A 19,998-nucleotide genomic window follows, 5' to 3' on the forward strand; every position below is an offset into this window, starting at 1 on the left:
CCAAGAGGTTTTAGCATTATTTGTCACTGAAGAATATGTAGTAGTTTGAACAATATGAAAACATAATCACATAAATTGGTGAGAGACAAGCAAGAAGCTGGTAGCCTGAGGTTTGCAGGATGTCCCATGCACCAGCAGCCTTTCCGGCGAGCTCTCTAACATGCCAGTAAATTTTCAGCACATGGGCCTAACTGTGGCAACTTACTTTTCAGTGGCAGTGTCACTGGAGGCAGGCGAACTTCTGACGACTATTCTTTTATTTTCTGTTGTTGCTTGTGTTTTATTGAATTTTGTGGGTTTCTTCACTGTTTACACGCCTTTTTTCCTTTATTTGTTATTTTTCATTTCTATTATGCCTGGTATATTGACGGAACTTGTTCAATTTTTTTTTCCTTTTATTTTGACATCAAGTTTGTGTTTCATTTATTTAATTTCAATTAACACTTCAAACCTCAAGACAAAAAGAGCCAGTTTTCAGGTGTCAGCAAGTTCCATTAATATAAGTATTTTTATACAAATTTTTGAATCCCTTATGATTATATTCTTCTTGCAAGTTCCATCAATATAAGTATTTTTACAAAAAAAAAAAAAATCTTTATTTGTTATTTTTTTCTTTATTTCTTTTTGAGTTTTTTCACTCTTCACACTTCACTAACTTTCTTTGCTTTTTTCAATCAATGTTGTATTTCTTTTTATAGAATTTCAATGAATTTTTTTGCTAGGTAATTTCAATGATTTTTTTATGTAACAGTAAAACAATTTTATGTTTTTCTTTCTTCTAATTTTTTATTTATTTTATTGTTTTAGACTTCTAGGTACTTTCTTGAAATACTAAGTTGTTATTAATTTATTATAATGGTTGAAATAAAATTAGTTGTTATTACAATAATATAGTGTTGGTAGCGTGTTATTTATTTTATGAGGTTGCATTTAACTCTCTATTGGTATATAATGAAAAGAATGATGTATTATGTATTTTTATACAAATTTTGAATAAATGTGCACCTCACATCCAAAAAGCCAATACCTCATTGCCTTAGGTGCCACCTTTGAGCTTGTTGTGACCCAAAGAATTAGGAGATAGCAGAAAACAATAGTTTAAGTGTTATTTTACAATTACAACCATTAACAAAATCTGTTAATGTAGCCAAATAACTGTTTTAAATAACTGAATAACTATTGTAAGTAACTATTGTAGGTAGATATATGGCTATGCCACTTTGTATCGAGATTAGGAATTAATTAATTGAAGTTCTCTCATTTTCTCTCTATCCATTCTCTGTTATTCTTTCTGTTTTCTCCCTAAATTCTCTCATTTCTCTCTCTTTCTTTCTTGATTGTCAACTAAGAACCCTAGATTCAAAACCTAGGATCTTGACAATTGGTATCAGAGTTGTTGGTTCTTGGACTGCTATTCACGACAGCATGAATCTGCAAGTTTAGGGCCATGGCGAACAGTACTCAAATGAAGCAACTGGAGGCACAGATCAACTAGATTAACTCCCTAGTGACCAATTTGGAGACTCAAATGGAAGCATTAGAGTCTGGGGCGAGCAAGAATCAAGAAAGTATTCAGTCGTTGGAAAACAGGCTGGATGCTTCGATGGAGGGTTTGGCCAAGAGGATGGATGGGGATGTCACGACCCTTGGGTTATTTTAGGGTTAAAGCCGTAATTGGTTACATTGTTGGTTAGGAAATGCTATTAGTTCTGTTGTAGTGCACATGGTGCTGTTCCTAGACTCAACTTCTAATTGAACAGCCTATAAATAGGCCATAGTATGTAGAGAAAGGTATGCTGAAAGAATAGAATGAATTCATGTTTTCCCTCCCTATTTTCTCTCTATGATTCTTTCCTTGCTCTCCCTCATTTCTCTGATTTCTGCAATATATCTCCCTCCAATTTCTTCTCCGTTCCTCTTCCAAATTCCTCTCATTTCTTTCCTAGACCCTAGCTAAGCCCTAGGGTCGTGACATTTGGTATCAGAGCCAGTCGTCCTCGGCTGTGATTCCGACGTCAGGCCGCGTGTTGATCTGTTTAATTGAAGCGCGCCAGAAGGTGTTCGGAATGGCAGAAGGCGATCGATGAATCACTTCGAGTCCAGTGATGATTCAAAATTGAACGTTGTTGTTCCAATGATTCGGAAATTGAAGCGAACATTGCTGTTTGGACAATACGGAAATTGAAAGCGGACTAGAAGGACTCTTGACAACAAGGAACGTGACTGGAAGAGACAAGGCGTGGAAGCAAACCAGGCGAGTCCTTCGAGTAACTTTTGGTGGATTTGAAGGCGCGGAACCCCAATGATTTCGATTGAGATTACAGTGAATAAGGAAGGCGGTCGATTATAGATCAGTTGCAAGTGGCGAGGCCGAGCAAGGCAATTTCGACTCGGAATTGGAGACGAAGCAAAGCAGCTAGGTGAGTTCCGACAGTGACTCCGAGAGAATCTAAAGGTAGTTCAGGGTGGTGTGGTTGGAAGTGGATGCAAGCTTGGGCGATTACGGAAACAGATAGTTCAGGCGAGTTCGAGCAGCGATTTTGTCTACATTTCAGATCTAAGTAGGAAGGAAACAAGGATTGATCCGAGATCCGCTGGTGAATTCCAATCGAATATTGGCTGTAATTCTAGTTCGGGATTTGAAGGCGACTTGGCTAGGCAATTCCGATGCACGAGGAGGTGAGTGTGGGCTCGGAACTGAAGGCGAAGAAGGCCGATCAATCCTTGGCCGTGAATTTCCAGTGATATAGTCAAACTCTCGAAGAGCTTCAACGGATCACATCGGCCAACATTTCCGATCCAATTCTGAAGGAACCAAGGGCCGATTGTAACCAGGCGAGCAAGCAACTATCGGTCAATCTTGGGAGGCGAAGCAAGAGGAGGACGTTCGGCCGCGAACTTCGATTTGAATTGCGTAGGCGGAGCTGGTTCCGTAATCTAATCTGACTGAAAATTGGAGGCGATGTTCCTCAGAGAGGAATCGAACGCAACCGACCTTGATCTTAGCTGTAATCTGGAAGTGGAGTTCTGCGATTTGAGCCAAGGCAGAGACAAGGAATTTCGGTGGTTACGGAGCTTGGTCGGTGATTGGGTGTGGAATCGAACAAGTTACGAAAGGAGATTCAAGAAGCAGCAAACTCTGGGAAATTCTGGAGCAAATTGGACGGTGATTAGGCATGGGTTGGGGTGATTATTGAATCTGATTTACCGAAGGAAGCTAGCAATCGATTCGGAAGCCTCTTTGTCAGTCGGGAGTCATCGCTTAGTGAGCTGCTCCAATTTATTGCTTGAGATCGGTCGGATTAACTGAATTGAGAGACAAAGACATCGATTCCAGCTGGAGGAGAAGTCACTATTGGCTATTGCGATCAACTTTCGGCTGCTCATCTAAAGGTGATTTGATTCTGTATGGTTAAGTAACAGACCAGTACGCATGTTGTGTTGCTGTTTGTGATCAGAAGGTAGCAAGGCCAAGCAGCGCGGGATCCAGAAAGAGAAATCCAGCTTTAGGTGCATGCTGTGGCTGCCACATTGATTTGTCCTAACACCAAACGGTTAGGCAAATTCGATTGGGCAACCTGGAGATCAACCATAGCTGAATTGAGGTTGAGGAAAGTAGGAAGTTGCGGTCGGAAGTGGTAAGAAGGGAATTGATTTTTTCCCGAAGCAGCTTGTGGTCTTTGGAAGTTATTACAGAGGCGGGCAATTGCTGATCTACAGCGATTCCTATCTGATTTTGAAGGAGACTCAGGGAGCCGAGTGATTGTCACGGCTGCATTTCGGATCAGGCGATTATTGGAGGCTGTTCAGCAACAGCTGGACTTTGGAGGCTGCTCCTGCATCGGGGATTAAGGATTGCTGAATTTTAATACAAGGAGGAGTTACTGAAGGGATCCTTAGAGACTGATCCTTAAAGGCTGTTACATGTGCAATTTCAAAGAATTGAATTGAGGAGATGGCCGAAGGACTAATTGCTGCAACAAAGGAAGTTAAGGACCTTTGTAGGCAACTGGACGATTTTTTGATCATGTGTTCACATAAATTTCAGACTGCTAATCGGACTTTGTCGACTTCAGTTCCAAGTGCCGATTTGCCCACTCTTGCTCCATTGGCTATTCCGATGTTTGACAAGGATAGGCCAAAATGGTGGATCTGGCAATGTGAGCGGGTGTTCTACCAACACCGAGTAGCTGAAAAGGAGAAGGTAAAAATGGCTGCAACTAATTTGAGTGGAATTCCAAGCGTTTGGTTTTAGAATTGGAGCTGGGGAAGGGTAGAATGGAGCTGGCCACAGTTTGTAATTGACTTGTGTAACCGGTTTGGAGAAAGGACCAAAACCTATGTTAGTAATGGAGCTTCTAAGACTACTAATCAGGTAGTGCAAGAAGCTAATAAAGTAGCAGTGGAAAAGGAAGATGATGTACATTAAGCTAAGGTTCTACAGGAGGAAATACTTGTTGAAAGTGTGCCTAGGGTATACTTCAGCAATCAGCAAGTAGGAGGTTGGGGCAAACCTCTTGCTGATGAATATGTTAGTCTGCTCGATAGTGATGTTTCTAGGGTTCTGCGACAAGACCAGCCCAACTATGAGGAAAAATCAGTTAATAAGACCAAACGTTGGGGTGATCTGGAGGAAGAAGAGGAGGTGGAAGAAGAGAGGATTGTACTGGGCAACTTGCTTGGAACATCTCATACAAATGTCATTGGCATGGGCACACAAGACAAGACAAAGGTGACATTGCAGCCAGAAGAATTGGAAGTATTGTACAGATTTTTGCACATAGAGAGGTTTGAAATTATCTCCATGATTGGAAAAGATAGGGTTGCAGGACTGATAGCTCATTCAAAACCATTTTTAATGGCAACAAGGAAGAAGTCAATGGCTGAGATTGGTGTTGCAGTAGGTCATAATACTGTTATTGTTGAGAAAGAGGAAAAGAGAAAGCAACAGCAAAGAGAAATACTAGAGAAGAACAAGAAAAGACGAAGAAGGAACCAATTGGTAAAGAGAGGCATTGGATGAAGTAACACCGGCTAGGGTGTAATAAGTTCTTGGGGACAAGAAACCTTTCAAGGAGGGGGAATTGTCACGACCCTTGGGTTATTTTTGGGTTAAAGCTGTAATTGGTTACATTGTTGGTTAGGAAATGCTATTAGTTCTGTTGTAGTGCACATGGTGCTGTTCCTAGACTCTACTTCTAATTGAACAGCCTATAAATAGGCCATAATATGTAAAGAAAGGTATGCTGAAAGAATAGAATGAATTCATGTTTTCCCTCCCTATTTTCTCTCTATGATTCTTTCCTTGCTCTCCCTCATTTCTCTTATTTCTGCAATATATCTCCCTCCAATTTCTTCTCCGTTCCTCTTCCAAATTCCTCTCATTTCCTTCCTAGACCCTAGCTAAACCCTAGGGTCGTGACAGGGGATTCTTGCAGATGTTTTCTAGGATTCCATAGTTAAGCCTATTAGAGGATTTTCTGCCCCAAGAGAATGGAGATCCAATCTTGGAAGGTAATGGCTTAAATCTCAGACAAACTAGAACTCCTGTAATAGAAGTGAAAAATATGAATGACAGAGAGTTTATGGCCGATAGGATGAATGATAAAAGGATGGGAAACAACTCGATGGATAATTCCTATACTCATAGTGTTGCCCCTGTGCCAAAATTGGAGATTTCTATGCTTGACGGCAAGAACCCTGGATGGTGGGTAAGGAGATGTCAGAAGTTTTTTTAGTTCTACAACATAGGAGAGTCTCAAAAGGTTAACCTAGCTTCAACTTACTTGAACAATGCAGCTTATGCATGGTTTCAAGGTTGGGTGAGGCTTAGAGAAGAATGTGTTTGGCAGAACTTTGGGGGAAGAAAATGACTGATGTTATAGAAGAATTCAATATGCTGAGACAGATTGGAATGATTTTGGAATATCAGACCAAGTTTGAAGAACTTCAATCACTAATGATCATTACCAACACTTCTCTTTCGAAAACATATTTTGTTCCGAGTTTTAAACTTACCCAACAATGAAGATACTACAACCTACAACAGCTAAGCAGGCAACGGAGAATGCAAAACTGCAAGAACTGACAGAAAAGGCTATATTCAAGAAGCATCTACAAGAATCAAGTTTCAATTATTCAAGTACTCGTTATATGGACCCATTTACACCAAGATAACAATACATTAGAATTTCTATCAAATCTCCTAGCTCTATCTCCTCGAGTTGCTCAGTTTCTTTGATTTTCTTGAGGACAAGAAAATTTTGAAGGAAAGGGAAATCTCGTGACCCGAAGAATTAGGAGATAGCAGAAAACAACAATTGAAGTGTTATTTTACATTTACAACTGTTAGTAGAATCTGTTAACAATATAACCAAATAACTGCTTCAAATAACTAAATAACTACTGTAAATAACTACCGTGGATAGTCATATATAAGGTTATGCCACTTTGTACCGAGATTAGTAATCATTTAATTGAAGTTTTCTCATTCTCTCTATCCATTCCCTATTTCCCTTTGTTCTCTCTGTTTTCTCCCTAAATTCTCTCATTTCTCTTTCTTTCTTTCTTTTTTCTCAATTGTCAACTAGAAACCCTAGATTTGAAACCTAGGGTTTTGACAATTTAGACAATTGCTTTCTGTAACAGACACTCCCCCTTTGCATCTGCCCCATTTTCAAATAGAAGGATTAGTTTGCTTGCCAAAAAAAGGCCTCCAAAACTAACTTGCTTTCTATACAATTCCTGAAGTTACTAGAAACAAACTTTATGTTGCCCCCAATAAATGACACCTCTATGCTATGTTATTGCAGGAAGGCTAAACTATGTCAGGATGAATTGTACTGCTATCTAGAATATGACAAGGATAAGGAACTCCACATGTTCCAAAACAGTATGTTGAGAGGGTAGATCTATAGACCATCTAGATAGTCAGTTTTCTCCTCAAGTTAGTCGTATAATTTCTTAAACCTAACTGTGTAATTCACAAGGAGCAACATGGTAATTTTGTCTAATAGAAATTGTGAAATCTTAGATTTTAGTTTTTTTATTCTTTCCCCCTTTTGAAGCAAAGTCCGATTGGGATTCAGATTTGTAGAGGAGAGGAAAAAGAAAATGAGAGGAAAGTAAAATGAGAGAATGGAAGCTCAATTTACTTATTTAGTTGTGTTTGAAAGAAAAGAAAATGAGCACATGTATGCAAAAAATAGGGCTATGTGCCAATTAGCCATTGTACTTTCACTTGGGGGCAAATTGGCCCTCTCGCTTTCAGAGGGCAAAAATAAGCTCACACTTTAAACTCAAGGCCAAAAGTAGTTGAAGTATAAAAATAATTACCCTAGCAGCCCAAATCGAACCCAAACTAAAGCCTAAATCTAACTTCAATCACAATTGCACCTCACAGTCGCATTTACAAAGGCATTTGCAAATGAACCCAACCTCACTCAAATCGAACACAAGAACCCTAGTAGTAAAGTATGTGTGATGTTATTTGAGCTCTTATTTGAATCTAAATTTTGGGGGTTAGGGATTTTTTTGGAGTAGACTTGACTCCATTAATGGAGTATAAATGCCTTTGGATGACATTTGGACGACATCCATTGTAAGGGTTGACCTTGCCCCGAGTATGAGTATGAGGGCATATTTAGTTCTTTTGAAAGTACACGGACCTATAACTTGAGTGCGGGCATGAAGGTGGTCACAAAGTCACCCCACCTGCCTCTTGTCATCAAGTAGAAAAAAAAAAAGTAACCCAAGCAAGCTACAGGGGCTAATTTGGCACTTCGCCACCACCCCCCCCCCCCCCCCCCCCAAAAAAAAAAAAAAAATACGATTCCTAGTTTGGTTATCCACCAAAAATACATACCTATAAATAATTTTATTTTCCTATCATTATCCTTTTGCTTGATAAATCCTATTTCCAAATATAGTAGATGGTAAAGAAAAGTTTATGACCGTTGTGGATAAGTAAAATGACCATTTTTGAGAAAACATAAGCATATTTCAGCATGTTTTCAAAACTATTATCATATTGTTCTTTCTAGTTAGACCAAGCTGAATAAGTAAACTAAGAAACGTCTAGGCTAGGAATTGCTGGCCATCCTCCTATGTTGCCAATCAGCTTCAGAAATGCAACTAGGAAACTATTTACATCTAAATATGATACTATTGAAGATATTCTCGGAAAAGATAAAGCCGAATTATATCTTGAAGATTTGAAGCTAAGGCGAGATAAGAAGATAAAAAGATAAAGCTTCTCTATATCTGAAAAATTAGGAATTTTATTATCTAAATCTGTTGTTATTATTTTGTATTTTGAATGTCCTATTTTTTAGCTAGGAGATGAGTTGTATTGCTGTATTTAATACAGCTGTGTACCACATAATTAGTAGAACAGTTTCTGTGCTTTGGATTTCTTCTCAATTAGAGTTTTGATTCTCTAAATTGTTCATGGTATCTGAGCTTAGATTAGTGTAAATCACCATACCTTTTGTACCACATTAACTCTCCTCAATATGGCCGATTTCTCAATCACCAGTGCAACCTCCAATATCGGCCTCCCGCCTCTCCATCAGTCCTTCCATCCCCTACTCCTATCTAGGTAGATCATCATACTATTCAAATCACACAACATAAGCTTACCTGGACCAATTTTCGGGAATAGTCTCAGTCGGTTATGTTGGTGATGAAAGGGAAAGGTAAGATGGGGTATCTCACAGGTGAAACAACTCAACCAGATGCAATACACCCGAGTATAATACCTGGGATGCTGAAAACTCCATAGTGATGGCTTGGATCATCAATTTTATGGAGCCAAAGATAGGGAGAACCTACCTATTCTATAAGACAGCCAAGGAAGTGTGGGATGTCGTTCAAAGTCTGTATTCGGATATGGAAAATACAACACAATACTTTGAGGTACAATCGGCCTTAAGAACCACCCGTCCAGGTAACAACTCGGTTACTAATTACTACAATATTTTATCTAGGCTATGGCAAGAGATGGATCTATATTATGATATAAACTGGGAGTGCACAAAAGATGGAGTGAAATATGCAAAGATGGTTGAGAAGGAGCGAGTGTTTGATTTCTTGCAGGGACTAAACTCTGACTTAGATGAAGTCAGAGGACGGCTTCTAGGGATAAAACCCTTCCCTTCCATCAAGGAGCCCTTTGCCGAAGTAAGGAGGGAAGAAAGCAGAAAAAAGGTGATGATGCACACAGCAACTAAAGTCAACAATCAAGGTGGATCAGCACTCACAGTCTCCAAACAAAAGACAACAGCACCTTGAGGAGATCATAAAAGAGATAGACCTTGGTGCGATCATTGCAAGAGACCAAACCATACCAAAGAAAACTGTTGGAAGTTACACGGAAAGCCTGCTAGTTGGAAAGAGAGAAACCAGAATCAGAAAAGACCACAACCAGCCTATGCAGCGGATACAGAAGAAGGTACAAGTGTCATCCTAACTTCTAACCAGTTGGAAATCCTGCAGCAAGTTTTAAACCAAACAAGGGTTACAAAACCCACTGATTCTGAAGAAGAACCGAACCCAATAGCCTCCCATGTGAAACAAGGTATAGTTCATGATTGTTATCTTTCTAAGCTGCTTAATAAGAATGATTGGATTGTTGACACGGGGGCTTCCAACCATATGGCTGGATCCCTTGTGGTATGATGGGTTACAAACACTGTGAGAAGAATATAAAGGTGACTATGGCAGATGGCACAATATCACAGGTTGAAGGAGAAGGTTCGGTATATCTAGATGGCTTGTGGCTGAAATCTATTTTATATGTGCCTTGATTAAAATGTAATTTGTTATCTATCAGCAAAGCTACTAGAGATATGCATTGCAAAGTGACTTTTTTTCCTACTCATTGTGTGTTTCAGGACCTCATTTTGGGGAGGATGATTGACAATGCTAAGGAGAGAGAAGGCCTTTACTATGTGAAAGGATCGACTGTTGCTCCTGCTTTTCTTTATAGGTTACAGAATTCCTTTGTTTCCTCTGTTGTTTCAGATTCTAACATCTACTTGTGACACAAAAGATTAGGCCATCCGAATTTTCGATATTTAAAGATTTTGTACCCTCGTTTATTTGACAATAAAATGAGTGATTCATTCAATTGTGAAGAGTGCATTCTTGCTAAACAAACTAAATCTTCTCATCCCATTCATGCATATCAACCAACTAAACATTTTTACATTATCCATAGTGATGTATGGGGACCAACTAGGGTACCAAATCTAACCAATACTCGTTGGTTTGTCACTTTCATAGATGACCATACTAGGGTGTGTTGGGTGTTCTTGATGAAGGAAAAATCAGAAGTCGCCAAAATTTTCAAAAACTTTCATCAAATGGTTCTCAACAATTTTCAAACATCCATTTATATCCTTCGTTCGGATAATGGAAAAGAATACTTCTCCTCTGAATTCCAGACATACTTGAGTGACAATGGCATTATTCATCAAAGCACATGTCCATATAACCTCCAACAAAACGGAGTTGCTGAGAGAAAGAATCGGCATTTGCTAGAAACTGCTCGCACATTGATGTTCTCTAGTTTTGTGCCTACATCTTTTTGGGGAGAAGCCATCCTTACAGCAGCCTAGGCTTCCTACTAAAATCCTCAATTTCAAAACCCCATTAAACACTCTCATTACATCATATCCTCTCTTAACCTGCATGCTGAATTCCTTATCCCCTAAAGTCTTGGGATGCACAGCCTTCGTTCACAATTATCACTCAAAATTGCATCCCAAGTACTGTAACTTATTCAGGGGGAGAACAACAGATATAGCAGAAATCTGCTGCAGAAAAATTACAGCAGCTACAAACCACTGCAGAAAAAACTGCAACCGCAGATCCTAAATCAAAGCTGCCACTCAAGGTATATTCAAGAAGAAAGGATCTTGAACCGAGGCAAGACCAATCATCATTCTCGGAACAAGGTCCAACACATGAAGAGGAAGAAAGAAATGAATCAGCAGTGCCAATTGGAGATCTCAGCAGAACACAGAATGTTGAATCAAAAAACAGAAACTGGAAATTTGGAGGCTCAATCAGTTGATATGGATGTCCCAATTGCTTGGAGAAAAGGGGTAAGATCATGTACTAAATACCCCATTGCTAATCATTTGGTGTATTCTCAGCTTTCCCCAGGTTTCAGGGCATTTACTATAAAGATGAATGAGGTGTACATACCAAAAAACATTGGTGAAGCTCTACAAAATCCTGACTGGAAAAGGGCTGTAATTGAAGAAATGGATGCTCTAATAAAAAATGGCATGTGGGAACTAGCTTAACTACCTGAAAACAAGAAAGTGGTAGGAAGTAAATCGGTTTTCACAACAAAACACAGAGCTAATGGGAGCATTGAACAATACAAAGCAAAGTTGGTGGCCCAAGGATTCACACAAACCCAAGGTATAGATTATGAAAAGACCTTTGCACCCGTTGCAAAACTCAATTTTATACGTGTGTTATTATCAATTGCAACTAACTTAGATTGGGAACTACACCAACTTGATATAAAAAATGTTTTTCTGAATGGAGAACTAAAGGAAGAGATATATATGAGAATTCCTCCCGGATTTGAAGAAAAAGAGGAGGTTTGCAAATTAATCAAATCATTATATGGACTGAAACAATCTCCTAGGGCCTGGTTCAAGTGATTTAGTACCACATTACATCGGCTAGGATATCAACAAGGGAAGTCTGACCATACCCTATTTACTAAGCATGTTGCTAATAGTCTAAAAACAATTTTAATTGTTTATATGGATGACATTATTATTACAGGTGATGATCATTAGGAGATTAAAGCTTTAAAGGAACAATTACAGCAGACTTTTGGAAGTAAAAGATCTTGGGCAAATGAGATACTTTCTTGGGATGGAAGTAGCAAGGAGAAAGGAGGGAATCCTTATATCTCAAAGAAAATATACATTGGACCTACTCAAAGAAATAGGCAAGCTGGGTTGTAGACCAGCTAGTACCCCACTAGAACCCAATTGGAAGGCCAGTGTAGATGGGACAGAAAAAGAAGTAAATAAGGAGAGGTATCAGAGATTAGTAGAGAGGCTGATATACTTATCTCTTACCCAGCCAGACATTTCATATGCAGTAAGTAAAGTCAATACATGCATTCACCTCATGGTAAACATCTTGATGCAGTTTATCATATCCTAAGATACTTAAAAGGAACTCTTGGCAAGGGTATTTTATTCAAAAAAACCGAAGACTGAGGAATTCAAGAGTTTGCGGATGCTGATTGGGCAAGTTCCTTTGAAGATAGCAAATCAACTTTTGGTTATTGCACAAAGTTATGGGGAAATCTTGTTACATGGAGAAGTAAAAAACAGAGTGTGGTAGCTAGAAGTAGTGCTGAAGCAGAGTACCAAGCTATAGCTCAAGGAGTCTATGAAATAATATGCCTGAAAAAATTTATGAATGATTTGAAGATGCCTAATACTGATCCTACAAGAATATACTGTGACAGTAAATCTTCCATCAATATAGTAAACAATCGGATTCAACATGACCGAATGAAACATGTGAGAATTGATAGGCATTTCATCAAGAAAGAGATCAAAGATGGTGGAATAAACCAGGTGTATATCCCTACTGGCCTACAAGAAGCTAACATCTTTACCAAGGCAAAGAACAAACAAGGCTTTGAAGTGATAAGAGGCAAGTTGGGAATGAAGAATATCTATTCTCCAGCTTGAGGGGGAGTGTTGAAGATATTCTCGGAAAAGATAAAGCCGAATTATATCTTAAAGATTTGAAGCTAAGGCGAGATAAGAAGATAAAAAAATAAAGCTTCTCCATATCTGAAAAATTAGGAATTTTATTATCTAAATCTGTTGTTATTATTTTGTATTTTGAATGTCCTATTTTTTAGCTAGGAGATGAGTTATATTGTTGTATTTAATATAGCCGTGTACCACAAAATTAGTAGAACAGTTTCTGTGCTTTGGATTTCTTCTCAATTAGAGTTTTGATTCTCTAAATTGTTCAGATACCATGCCCAAAAATAAGGGAGATCAAGAGCTAACAGGTGACGAAAACCACTCAGAAGTGGACAATAATCTATTGCTCAAAGACTTAATGCATTACATAAAAATATTAATGACCTGGGAGCCATGCTGATCGCAAATTACTAAACGGGGTACTGGAAATCTCTCTTTGATTATTGCATTTGCATCATCTTGAGGAGCTTGCAACAGCTGGGCAAATGCCTGTAGAGGTTGTAGAGTTTCTGTGAGCAAACTAGTTATGCAGGAAAATAGAAAAACTGAAGAATGATAAAATAAAGCAAATTTAAGATAATCCTAAAGATCCAAGTCTCAAATTCTGCAAACGTTGATCACTCATACTGATGAGGATGAGAAATAAAAGTAAACCAACAACTAACATGAGGAAGTATATGGCAGAACCATGCAATTCATGAAACTGGAAACAGGAAGATAATGGCTCAAGGGAAAATGTATTTCTTGACTTTATTTATGAAGAAACAAGTATACCTAACTTCTTTTGTCACATATCCACATTTAACATTCAAACAACCACAGATGCAAAGATTATGCCTCATAGATATGTTTGCTTGTCCAAAGTATACATAAATACAAAGATAACAAGAACTACATTGACAAGCAGAAACATCTTGCTATAGTTTCATGTGCATGTGTAAGGTAAACAAGTTTGAGCAACTATTTACTTTACAAGAAAGGCAGGCTACAAAATTTCTTCACTTCCAAGCATGCATGTGCGCACGCGTGCATGAGAGAGAGAGAGAGAGAGAGAGTTGATAGTCAGATCAGTGGATCTGTGCTAAAACTTAAGAAACAAATCAAGAGCAAGCTCTTGCATATATTGCTACATTATTGTTTGTAAAAAAAAATAAATAAATAAAAGAGAACGGAGCTAGAACTGAATAATTGAGTTTATAATTCTTGACCAACAATAAGAGAAACCTTGAAGAATTGTAGAAGGAAAAGCAGAAAGTACTTAAATGTAACCTTGTCTCACTAAACTGGTGCCCACTTAAGTCAATTACGTAAAATTTAGAATGACCTCATTGAATCAACATTTTAAGAAACAATTACACGCAAGACTTTTAATGTCATAGCATCAAGTTATGATGTGACTTAGTAGATCAGGCAAGATGAACAAGGTCAAACTTTTATGGTATCCAGCTTTTATTGTCAATCCTAAAGATCCAAAAATTTTACAAAGCTCAGACAGAAAAAAACAAGGTCAAACTTTTATTATCATTTTCACTGTCCAGAAAAGATTACCACATGTTCAGGCTGATTATGGTATCCAGCTTTTCGCCACTGAGCAATAGTAGAACCATGAAATACGACAACAGTGAAATAAGAATCCAAAAGTAAGATCCTATCAGAGACAATTGCAGCCACGTCAAGGAGAGCTGGTTCTGGGCTAGAATGAAAAGAGTAAGAGATCAATGAAGGCTGAATCATCACAACTGAATTAGCAACATTTTCCCGGTTTAATATCATTCTAAAATATGCTGTCTCATCAGGGCTGTTGTTGAAAACCTGAACCAAACAAAAGAATACCAACATTGAGCCAAGAAAATAGAATTTACACATCATACTTAAGTACTATCATACAAGAGAAAATATACGATCTGGCACAACATGAGAAATCTGACCTAAAAAAACTGTCATACCTGCACAAATTGAGAACGCCGTAAATGAAACACAAATTGAGGAAATATTGACAACCTTGGAGATAAGCTGAATGACAATGGGCTGTCCTTTTGGTAATCTCCAAAGCGAGAACATACATGTATTAATGACTTATCTAGCCATCTTATAGGATCAAATTCTGCCTGTGGGAAAATTTCATTCTTTGGTTTAGCACGGCATGGAAACTATGAAATGAAAGCATATACAAAATATACACCGTGTTACATTAAATAATAAAAACTTTGCAATAATCTCTTTTCTTGAACAAGTCTATATGCTACAAATATAATCATCAAACTAAGCTTATGTGCTGAAAAGAATCCCTCCCATGTCAGTGAGATTTACCATGTCAAACATATAAATAGACATTGCTGTCAGCATAGAATTACAGAACCAACACTCGTGACATGGTCATTGAATAAAGGTCCCTAAGTGGAAGACTGAACTTTTTCATTTTCTTTGTTAAAGACTGCAGATGTAAATGTGACATTGCCATTGAAATAGGTAGTGAAAACTTCGCCAAGTAGTCCAAGTTAATTGAAGGTACCAGAAGGATAAACTAGGACTGGCTACAGACCTAATCTTTGCATTGGCTGCACAAAGGAGTTGTTATCAGGTAGCATGAACTTCCCAAAGAGTAGACAGCTGAAGCTTTCAAAATGTAGAAGTGACATTTTGTACAAAATGGCTAAGCATGTAAAATACCATTTAAGAAAATAATTCAGACACATCCACAATCTGAAAATGACACAAATCAATCGGACAAACATGCCAATTCTCTATAATAGGAAATGAAATAAAATTTCCAACTTCAAAGAAAGGAGTAGAGGATGATTTGTACAATGATACGCCAGGCAAATTTATTGATATAGTTGTGAAGTATTTGTGCCCCAATTAGGAAAGTGATTGGATCCACATCGAAAGTTACTAGTGGGTAAAACTTGGAGATCGAGTTATACAAATAATTGGCTTGGATATCTTGAATCAGCTGTTCACAAAGAGGGGAAATTATTGATGATGTTACTCATAGAATCAAGATAGGATGAGTAAAGTGGAGAAGTACATTGAGTGTTTTATGTGATTGTAAATATTGGACAAGTGAAAATAACGTGGGTTTTAGACAAATTTGCATAAATAAGTTTTATTAATCAGAAGGACCATGAATAATTGTGGCCATTCTTTTACATAGAGAACTATATGACTTTTGTTTTTCTGTACTTGGATGCCTGAAAGTAACCTATTTATAATAATTTGTCTAGCAAAAATTCTAGAGCAATTATATTGTATTTCCAATGCCCTAATCCCACATTTGAAAAATAATTCTAGCTTAATATTCATGTCTACTTTTGTCTCATCTATCAAAATATTACTGATTGCTAAGTAACATGCACCACTTTTTTGGATGTGCTTTCTTAATTTATGCATAAAAAAAGCAAAAAAAGTAATGGCTCAATTTAGATCCTTAATGTAATCCAATTATATTTACAGAAAAAAAAAATGTAATCCAATTAATTAGAGTCATTTGTCTCACACTGGTCTATCGTTCACTGAGTTTTCCATCTTAGATAAGCTTATCATAGACTTAAACTGGTATGCCTTGTATTCAGAAACTGGTGACTGATTCAAAATTTAATTAGACCCCTCACAAATATTTACAGCATAATGACAAATATATTTATGATGAACCTATGACCATAGTGATAACAGTCATATCTATAGGAGCAACTAGGGCAGGAAATTTTTGACACCTGGTAACAATCATACATAGAAAGTAAAAAATTTGAGCTCGAGTTACTCGTACAATTAAGGCAAGATTGACCAAGTAGAGAACTAGTTTGCCTATTTTATACCTAGACACAGCCCTTACATAAAAAGGAATATCCTTAAAGATAATCAATGGAACATGAAATCAGAACCAAAATGTTATTACATTAACATTAACTGAGACGAGGATGCTGAGTTAAAGGATTGTAGAACAAACTAAGATAGGGCTATAAATTGACCGACTTGTGATGTAGTAAAGGTAGTGCCTATTTGAAGATGAAATGAAGAAAAAAAAAAAAAGGTTTTTGCATGCAAATGACAATTGATTAATAACACAAATGAGGGTGTTTTTTTAAGTAAAAAAAGAAGGTTAAGATGTTTCTTTGTCACTGGAAGGTCACAAGTTCAAATAGTGGAAATAGCCTCTTTGGAAAATGGTAAGGGTAAAATCGGCAGACAAAAAAAAAAACAAACAACCCTTGCAAGGCGAGGAGCTTTGTGCATCAAGAACGCCCTTTAAGAAAAGAAAGAAGAAGAAGAATGCTGCCATGTATATGCAATGATGAAGACACATTCTACTGTGAAAACAATAATTCAAGTCATTCCTTGTAATAGGTTGTTTCTTTGTTCTGAATGATTGTCAGCCTCGATCAATATTTGCTTGTGTTAGTAAATATTCATTGGAAGCTTGGGATGTTGCTTGTTCACCATCATCAAGGTTATTGCATTTCTAAGTGCTTGCTTTGATGTGTGTTCATATTGGAGCTTTGATGGGTCAAGCAAAGTCCAACTACCCCTGGAATGAAGTTATGGGTCCCCTCCCCAGATTGCGCTTTGTTCAGACATCAAAGTGTGGCAATATTCTTAATGTTGACAATTTAATTAGAAGGGGTAATTTCTTATTAATTGGTGTTCCATGTGTAAGATTAGATGACCAGGAGTCTTCAGAGGATAGAGGTTGAGGAATAGTCCTCAAGCTCTTTTGATGTGGCTTAGGCACAAACATGCCTCCAATTTGCAATGAGCTTGAAGAGGATGCTTTATAGGTGTAAAAAGTATAAAGCTTGCACTTGACTTTTGCATGTGTTATTTGGATATTATGGGCTAGGCAACTGAAGGACTTTCTACAGATTCAGAAACCGGCTATAAATTAAATATAAGGTATTTACTCTATTTCATACTTAGTTATAAGGCGATTCCAATCCATCTTACAATAAAATTTTGAGCAACAGTAAGATTATTCCTTTGTTGTTGGAAGGTCACAGGTTGAAGTTGTGGAATCATGTCTTTGCAAAAAGCAACAAAAACGACCCTGCTCCAACCCTTGCAAAGTGGGAAGCCTTGTGCATGGAACACCCTTTATGTAGGTCCTTTTGCTGTACACGGGCACCATCTTGGTACTTTGATTCATGTGTATCATTACTAATAAAAAATAAATGTAATAGAACAGGGCAAAAGAACGCAAAATTAACTTTCAGATAATAAGAAAGACACTATATCTGAAAGACACTGACTCTATCACTTCACAAGCAGAATGTTAAAAATATCCATTTAGTGAGCCATGAGTCCCAAGTAGCTGGGATAACTAAGACCTATAAGCCTGGCCGGAAGAATCAACCAAGAACAAATAAAGGAGGACAATGTTCAAAGCCCTCTAATCAAGATTCATAATCACTGTATACAGTTGAAAAGCACTAATTACTTGCCAATCAGCTTGTTGGTCCTTACTTATGGTTAAAAATTATTTGGGTTTTTATGGGTTAAAAATTTGACAAGAACTAGACTTAACAGGCTGGATGGCGGGCTTTCAATCTACTAACAAGGTTTAACCTCAGTTATGGCATAGGAACTAGTGCTCACATGCCCATAAAAGAACAAATATAAAAGGTGAAACTCCATAAATGACATCATTTTTCTCAATGGAGGGTAGAGCGCACTGCTTAACTTCTAATCACTAAGATATAAGACAAAGACATGTGCATGTAGAAATATTTAATTCCGGCAATTTAAATATCATGAAGACCATTACCTCAGTTTCCATTTTGAAAGAAACTAAGCGTGCCATGACCACAGCAGCTGCTTCTTGGTCAAACCCAGCAATTAAGTCCTATTACACATGATCACAGATTCATCACTTTATCAGTAATCATAAAACGAAAGCAGATCTGCATAAAGAGGTTTTGGAGCTTGCTATAGAAAGTATAGAACAGGAGTATAACAGCATAGAAATACCAATAACAGAAAGTAACATGCATTTTAAAACAACTAATTGTATACATTTTGAGTTGTATACAATTTCATTCACAAGTCTAGGCAATCATCTAGGAAACTCATATACCTCATTTCAAGTGCCATATCCATGTCAGACATGCCATTTCCTAAATTGTTATTATTCTTTTGTTTTTAGATGTATTTACAACAGGCAACAAACACACTTGTCCAACCAAAGGATACATGACAGATATGCTTGAGGGCACAATGGGCTTTAAATAGAGTTTGTAGAACTTTTTCGGGACAAAATATTTTGTATACAATAACTTTTGGATAAAAAATAAAAAATACAATCAAACCTAATTACAACTCTTACAAAAATAACTACTTTTTTCCTTCTTTTTTTTTTTACATTGAAAGATATTTAAATTACTGTTAAAGTGGATTTATGGTATCTCTGTGTTGGAATAGTTTTTTTCTTTTTTTGTCCCCAGTAGTTTTGTGTATTATCATTATTATGAAATTAATGATATTTTCGTATTATATTAATGATACTCTTTCAATATTTACAATATGTTTTGGTTATAATGTTCAGAAACATTATCCAAAAAAAATATAAGAAGTTCTATTTCCTTCATATCCTTACTATATTTGTATCCTTATTTGTTTTTTTAATTATCATGTCTCATCCTTGTTCTAATATCTATGTAAGTGTCCATTTTTGTAACTGTAAACATATGTATCCGTATTTGTATTTGTGCTTCTTATTTAGCAATTAGAAGGGTACCATGGAAACAAAGTTGAAAGATCAATATCTATCCAGCCTATCAAGAAGACAAATTAATCTAACTAGATGCTTGACTGGGGAGGAAAAAGAAAAAACCATAGAGAAAAACTCTTATGTATGCCATTGGACATATGACCTTATAAAAAATATGATTATGGATAGGCATGACTAGAGAACTACAGTGTATGCAGCCAACCCCACCTAGTGGGATTAGGGCTGGTAATGATGATAAGATGCTTGACAATTAATATCACATCAAACATAATACAGTATTTTAAAGACCAAAACCATCTTAAGAATGGTCCATTAATCACTTCATTGTAAAAATGGAGATGATTAAGCCACAATCCATGTTTCCTATCTTGGAAAATACTTATGGGGAGAGCCGTTATGTTAAGCATCGGTTCCACACCCCTTGACCTCAGCTTCTAAGTCAATATTCTAGCTTTTTGCAGGAGGCATGACACTTCTTTCATTGTTGGAACCTGGACACACTATACAGTCTCTGCA

The 19,998-nt window shown here is 37.2% G+C and overlaps 1 protein-coding gene across 1 annotated transcript in view; it reads right to left on the bottom strand.

The window, feature by feature from the left end:
- Window positions 1-19,998, bottom strand: part of LOC127786466 (protein transport protein SEC23-like) — a 51,314-nt gene that overhangs the window by 2,051 nt on the left and 29,265 nt on the right. Inside the window, exons 8-11 of the mRNA XM_052313885.1 lie at window positions 18,520-18,597; window positions 14,708-14,869; window positions 14,310-14,573; window positions 13,146-13,250 (exon numbers count right to left, since the gene is read on the bottom strand). Coding sequence (XP_052169845.1) covers window positions 13,146-13,250; window positions 14,310-14,573; window positions 14,708-14,869; window positions 18,520-18,597 — 609 coding nt within the window. The remainder of the gene's footprint in view (window positions 1-13,145; window positions 13,251-14,309; window positions 14,574-14,707; window positions 14,870-18,519; window positions 18,598-19,998) is intronic.

This window comes from Diospyros lotus, chromosome 12, assembly GCF_014633365.1.
Source record: "Diospyros lotus cultivar Yz01 chromosome 12, ASM1463336v1, whole genome shotgun sequence".
Lineage (NCBI taxonomy): Eukaryota > Viridiplantae > Streptophyta > Magnoliopsida > Ericales > Ebenaceae > Diospyros > Diospyros lotus.